The sequence below is a fragment of the Penaeus chinensis genome, chromosome 21, assembly GCF_019202785.1.
Source record: "Penaeus chinensis breed Huanghai No. 1 chromosome 21, ASM1920278v2, whole genome shotgun sequence".
Lineage (NCBI taxonomy): Eukaryota > Metazoa > Arthropoda > Malacostraca > Decapoda > Penaeidae > Penaeus > Penaeus chinensis.
This window is the reverse complement of record NC_061839.1, coordinates 20,929,516-20,937,015: the sequence shown is the minus strand read 5'-3', so window position 1 is coordinate 20,937,015 and position 7,500 is coordinate 20,929,516. Positions and strand designations below refer to the sequence as shown.

The window sequence follows — 7,500 nt, the reverse complement described above, 5'->3', positions numbered from 1 at the left end:
AATAAAGCAAAGGATAACAAAGAGAAAGATTTCAAAAATGCCGTGAGTCTTCAAACTGAAATATCATGGAGGGGTATAGCTTAATATCCACGCCAGTTAAGATGATTACGGCCTTCGTCCAATTATGAATAAGAGCTCATTTAGGCATCTCATCTTGGGCATTTTGCATTCCATTCACTCTTCAGGCATTATTCTCACTGGTCGTGCATTTTTACTTCATCGTGATTATTCATCTCTTCTTTTAGCATGAGACTACGTATGAGCAAGATATATACAGCAATATTTGGTGGAAAAGAAAGTCTACCGTGATTTTTAAAATCTCTACTTTGGGTGATCTCCCCAGATATGCTTCGTTCACATCCCAGCTCGGGTCTCCTACTCAGTCCATGTGACCGCTACTGAATCATCTCTAATTCTCTCTAATTTCTACTAAGAAAGGGGACAAGTACATACTCCTCTGTCTACGCTCTATCCACGCTTCTATTCCAAATTGTGAGACGCGGAGTTGGGGGAAAATATGAAAGAAAGGAAGAAATTAATGAATCCTATCGAAAGGTGACAGCACGGAGGGTTAGGTCATCTCCATTGGTTTTCTTTCGTGCGTTAATTCGGTTATTTAATGTCCCCAAAACTTTTTCCTCTTATTGTCTTGACAATTGACCAACATCTCTCAATTTATTTCTAAACTTAAATCAAAACAAAAACAATAAGGACATGAAGGGGAGAGAGAAGAAGAAGAAGGAATTAATACAGAACCAACAACCCAATTCTAAACGATATAACAGAAACAAAGTCCGACACAAGGACAGGAAAGGAAAGAGATAAATCGATATATTCTCCTCGACTTATAGCAATCTCATCTGCCAATAAAGAAAACATGAAATGAGAAATAAAGCCAAGGAGTCGAAAATCTGATGACATGTGGCAACTCGCACTCGTCATCATCAGCCAAACAAGACCAAGTTTTGTACCACAGAGATTCTTGATTTCTGAAAATCAATATCCTGTGAAATTAAAAAAAGCCAGATTATATATGCACACATACATTCGTATAGTTATTTGTGTGATATATATATATATATATATATATATATATATATATATATATATATATATATATATATATATATATACACATACATATATATATATATATATATATATATATATATATATATATATATATACACATACATATATATATATATATATATATATATATATATATATATATATATATATATATATATATATATATATATATATATATTTATATATATATATATATATATATATATATATATATATATATATATATCACAAGAGGAAAGGTAACGAAGAGGCAAAACAGTTTGAAAGCACACCTTAATAGGTTACAGAGAATAAACAGATGGACAATTCGGTTTCTTCCTTTTCAGAAAGGTCAGCCAAAGGGCTTATTTCCCAGCAGAAAGGAAAGGTCAGGGTTCACCCAACTTTATCCCATTCCCTTCTACTTGATAACCAGACTTTAAGGGGACGCATTAGCCCTCCCCCTCCCTAACCCTCCCTCTGCTACCACCGAAACCCCCTTAGATAACACATCAACGTGTGTTATGGAGACCTTTGCCGGCACCCGCGAGATCGTTACCTGAAACTTTCTCACTTATGGGACTTGGCCAACAAATATCAGACTTCTTCTTTTAGGACTCTACATTCCCCCTCCTTCACCTCACCTCCCCCCTCACCCTACACTTTCCCCCCTGCCCCTACCCCCTGCCCCCTCACAACAGCCACCCCCTACCAGCCTAAGAACTTTCTTGTCTCTTCCTTCCAAAAGTAAGACTTCTCTCCCTCCCTCCCTCTCCCTCTCTCTTGTCGCCCGGCCCCCCTCCTCCTCGCCATTCTCTCTGCCTCGGTCCTCCGCTCTCGCAATAAGGCTAAGAAGTCCGGCTTTTTAGGAGGAGAGGGAGGCAGAAGAGAGCGAGGACTGAAGCCATGTGATATGTGCTTTCCTTTACTCTTTCTGTCTCGCAATGTGCCGGCTGCGGACTGCTGTGACGGGTTTAACTTCTACGTAAAAGAAAAGTTTTGCTGCTGCCAGTTGTCGGCGTGCTTCCGTGTGTATATATCACGTATATACGTACACGTTGAAAGATATGTATACATACCCATAAATGCACATATGTATGTTTGCTTATAAGTTCATGCATATACGCATATGTCCATACTCATAAACTTATCCAAATATTCAAAATATGTATACACACACATAGATACAGATAATCATCTGAGATTATCTACTTGTTCTTGCATATATCTACAGTACTGTAAGTGCACAGGTGTATATACGCGGTACTGTACAGTATATGCTTGTGAGTAAATCACATTTGGGACTTAACTTTGCTCCTATGTATGAATGTTGGTATTTATATAAATGAAAGGATATATGTACGTCAATATGTATATATTTTTAAACATGCACACATACATACTGGCAATATATATATATATATATATATATATATATATATATATATATATATATATATATATATACATATATATATATATATATATATATATATATATATATATATATATATATAAAGACATATATATATATATATATATATATATATATATAAATATATATATATATATATATATATATATATATATATATGTATATATATATGTATATATATATATATATATATATATATATATATATATATATGTATGTATGTATGTATATATATATATATATATATGTGTGTGTATGTGTGTGTGTCTGTGTGTCTGTGTGTGTGTGTGTGTGTGTGTGTGTGTGTGTGTGTGTGTGTCTATGTATGTATGTATGTATATGGGTGTGTTTATTTATGTATGTATATGATATATGTATATGTATGCATGTATATATACATATACCACCACATATACAACCTTCTCTTATACGTACACATAATTCAATACAGACTGACAACCATCACATATACATATAACTCCCACAACCCCCCCTCTCCCCCCAACCCTCTTGTAAGGTGACGCAGCCCTCCTCAAGCATCGGCGCGCGTCACCTAGAGGTTGGTACGCCTGATCATCAACCTAGAGAATTTCAGGGAATAGTTGTGTCCTCTGAAGGCCATCCAGTTGATGCCGTCGCCGTAGCTCTTGTGGCGCCCGTGGTGGTAGCGCCCGTTCAGGTGAGACTGCACAGGGAGTGGGGAGAGAGAGACGCAGGGAGAGAAACGAATGAGTAACTGTGGGATTTTTTTCTTATTTCATTATCCTTACCATTATTATTATTATTATTATCATTATTATTACTATTATTATTATCATTATTGTTATTATTATTATTATTATTATTATTATTATTATTATGACGATGGTGATGATGATGATGATAGTAATGATAATAATAATAATAATAATAATAATAATAATAATAATGATAATAATAATAAGAAGAAGAAGAAAAAGAAAAAAAAAGAAAAAGAATGATAAACATTTACAATAATAACCACACTAATAATGCCGATAATAATAATAATAATAATAATAATAATAATAATAACAATAATAATAATAATAATAATAATAATAATAATAATAATAATAAAAAAAAAATAATAATAATAATAATGATAATAATGATAATACCACTACTACAACTACTACTACTACTAATAATAATAATAATGATAATAATACCACTACTGCTACAAATAATAATAATGATAATAACATAGCTATAAACCAGTGGTTCTTAACTTATTAACTACCACGCCCCCCTTTCGGCATTTGCCTTTCTCTCCACGCCTCCCTTGCATTCGTAAATAAAATTCCCTCCCTGATTTTAAAGATATTATAAGTATGTTGTTAGTCTCTTTAATGAGTGGCATTATAATTAAACTTTCCATTATGCGACCTCGCTCTCGTTAAGAGAATAACAAAGGTAATTAAATAAATGACTGCCTTTTTTTCCAAGGGCTCGCACTCCCTTTGGAAAATACAGAAGCCTCCCAGGTTAAGAACCACTGCTATAGACAAAAGATGAAAAACCAAAAACCAAAAACGGAAACGAAAAAAGAGCAACAAAAGAATTGAGAAAAGCGCGAACTCACCTCGTGGCAGGCAGTGAACCACCAAGCTCCGTGGAACGTCCGAGCGCAGTGTCCCCTGGGGTTGAAGTCATTGTCCCTGTCCCTGGTGCTGAAGGGAGCCCCCTGGTGGTACTTGAGGGAATTACCTGAAGACGAGGAGAAGGAGAAATGGAGTTTAAAGACTAAGGCAATAATGTGCATGTCGCGTGAGTCTAGGATTGAAAGGTAACGGTTTCTGAGTAATGATTTTTTTTTTTTTCTCGTTGTTTTATTGTGAATTAGTTAGTTTCTTTCTTTTTGTTTGTTTGATTGTTAGCTTTATTTGATTGTGTGTGTGTGTGTGTGTGCTTCTGCGTGTGTGTGTGGGTGTGTGTGTGTGTGTGTGTGTGTGTGTGTGTGTGTGTGTGTGTGTGTGTGTGTGTGTGTGTGTGTGTGTGTGTGTGTGTGTGTGTGTGTGTGTGTGTGTGTGTGTGTGTGTGTGTGTGTGTGTGTGTGTGTGTGTGTGTGTGGTAGCTTACGTTTATATGTACGTGTACGTATGTATGCACCAGTGTGTACGTGCATGTGCGTGAAGATATTCCTCATTGTCTAGCTTAAATGGCCTGTTTTCCTTAGTCATTACGGTCAACACGAGAAATGGACTCTCTGATTGTCTTGAGTCGGCATAATCACGAGGACTCGAGAACAGTCACGAACAGGCACAGTGGATTGAGAAAGCATTCGCCGAGCAAACAGTATTAAATAAACATTTTAAAATAGTCTCAAACCCAAACTTTATATAAACAATTTCCCTTTCTCTCCTAGGCACATAACGATATTTCTTATATTATTCAAGCACAAATATGTTTTTTGTGAGTCCAGTATAGACATAATACTGACTCTTTCTCTAAGAGTCAAACCTTTATATAAACAATTTCCCTTTCTCTCCTAGGCACATAACGATATTTCTTATACTATTCAAGCACAAATATCTTTTTTGTGTGTCCAGTATAGACATAATACTGACTCTTTCTCTAAATATCTATCTATCTATCTATCTATCTATCTATCTAACTCTCTCTCTCTCTCTCTCTCTCTCTCTCTCTCTCTCTCTCTCTCTCTCTCTCTCTTTCTCTCTCTCTTTCTCTTTCTCTCTCTCTTTCTCTCTCTCTTTCTCTCTCTCTCTCTCTCTCTCTCTCTCTCTCTCTCTCTCTCTCTCTCTCTCTCTCTCTCTCTCTCTCTCTCTCTCTCTCTTTCTCTCTCTCACTGTCTCTCTCAGTTACCACAGGGTAAATAACCCGAAATTCTTGTCTCAGTGAAAGTAAACATCCCTTTGTGACTGAAGCCACGCCCGTTATAGACAAATAAAAACACTCGGCCAGGTAACGGATACACAAGACCACTCACCAGCAGTGCCTTCGTAATCTCCAAGGCTGAGAGTGTAGTTGTGATCTTCGTTGCTAAGTGAGAAGTGCTTGTAGGTTGCCCAGCGAGTCTCGTTGGCCCAGTCTAACAGGTCAACTCGTAGCTCGTAGTCTCCGGATTGCGTGAGTTGGTGGATGTACTCGTTGCCTGGCGGAAGGGGCATGGGGGAAAGAGGCCGTATAGTGTATGTATACTCTCTTATTGGGGTGAAAGGAAAACGAGCAGTTTATGTTCGTTTGCCAGTTTTCTGAGCTATTTATTTTGATCTTTAACATATAATTATTCAACTTGTACTCTAATTTAGTTTATATTGCTTTTATTTTATGTATTTTGTCTCTTCCTCTAGCATTTTTTTTTTATCTAGTAACACCACTTCACTTACCCAGCCAGTACTCCCCCTCGAGGTCACCGAAGCCCCACTTGTACTCGGCCCAGTCCCTGAAGAAGTCGACGACGGGGTGAGGCATCTCAGAGGTCCTGGAGCCGCGCCGCTGAAGGACCGTCCATGCGTTGTCGTCCTCCTCCAGTTCACACCAGACCTGTGGGCGACGGCGAGGAAGTGGGCGTGAAAACAACGGAAAAGCTCATTATACGTTCATACACTTATGGATTTATTGTGTGTGTATCAGTAGGTAGATACACTGATAGATAGATAGATAGATAAAGATAGATAGATAGAGAGAGACGGATAGATAGATAAAGAAATCGACAAACAAAGATAGAGAGAGAGACGCATAGATAGATAGAGAGAAACGGATAGACCAAAAAAAATAGACAAAGATATACAAATAGATAGAGAGACGGAGAGATAGATAAATAAACAAAGATATATATATATATATATATATATATATATATATATATATATATATATATATATATATATATATAAACGTAAAACAGAAAACAGAAATAAGATTTTTAATTTTTTTTCTTTCTTTCCGAGTAAAATGGCTTTACAGGAATATTTCACTCGCCTTTCACCTGCCTCCTCGCCTCAGCTTCGTGTGAGAAGAAAGAGAATTGTTTTCGAGTGCGTGTTGGGGGGGGGGGGAGCGGGGAGGGGGAGGGGGAGGCTAGAAAGAAGTGGAAGGGGAGGGCGAGGAGAGGGAGAGTGAGGAGGGGAAGGATAGCGATAGGGGAGGGGGGAAGATAGGGAGGAGGGGAAGGAGAGGGATAGGGGAGGGGGAGGAGGAGGAGGAGGAGAAGAGGGAGAAGGGGAGGAAGAGGGGGACGCTGGATGATAGGGGGGAGGGGAAAGAGGAGGGGAAGGAAAGGGAGGAAGGGGAGGGCTATGATAGAGAAAGAAAAGAGGGGAGGGAGAAGGAGGGAGAGTGGGGGGGGGGCAAGGATAAGAGGAAGGAGCAATGGTAGGGAAAAGGGGAGGAGGAAGGATAGGGAGAAGGGGGGTGGGGAGGAAAGGGATAGGGTTAGGGGAAGAGGGGGGTAAGCTAGCCGACGTCGAAAGCAGCCATTAGCGTTTTCTCGCTCAAGTCCCTCTTAGCGGTTTTCATGCGCGGGGAAAATTGCAGGGGAAAAAAAACGGCCAGTGTTTCGTGTCTTCCGATAACGTTTTATTAGAATGTATTTCTCTTTCTCTGCGTTTCTTTTGTTTTCAATAAACCCATCGGAAGTCCATTAGCCATTGCAGAGGCTAAATTCCCTTCTTCTTTTTAAAGTAACACGAAGCAGCTTAGCTAATTAGTATTTACATTTATTTCATACATTTATTTATGAAATAGTGATGAAAATGTTGATGATAATACTGTTACTAATCAAACTTCTCGTACTACTTCTAATGATGATGATAAAGGTTATTGATAATCGTAATAATGATAATGATAATGATAATGACAATGGTAATAATAATGATAAGGATAACAATAAAGTAAAAATGGTAACACTGTTATTATGAAAATTATAAAGTAATAATGAAATTTATCATAATTATGGTGATAATGATAGTGATCATAATGATATTATTATTATTATTATTATTATTATTATT

General features: G+C 37.3%; 1 protein-coding gene across 1 annotated transcript in view; it reads right to left on the bottom strand.

Annotated features, from left to right (window-relative positions):
- Positions 1-2,797: 2,797 nt before the first annotated feature.
- The window catches only part of LOC125036741, a 273,718-nt gene continuing 269,015 nt past the window's right edge, over positions 2,798-7,500 (bottom strand). Inside the window, exons 11-14 of the mRNA XM_047629596.1 lie at positions 5,875-6,031; positions 5,475-5,639; positions 4,110-4,234; positions 2,798-3,191 (exon numbers count right to left, since the gene is read on the bottom strand). Of these exons, the coding sequence (XP_047485552.1) occupies positions 3,060-3,191; positions 4,110-4,234; positions 5,475-5,639; positions 5,875-6,031 (579 nt within the window). The 3' untranslated portion in view covers positions 2,798-3,059. The remainder of the gene's footprint in view (positions 3,192-4,109; positions 4,235-5,474; positions 5,640-5,874; positions 6,032-7,500) is intronic.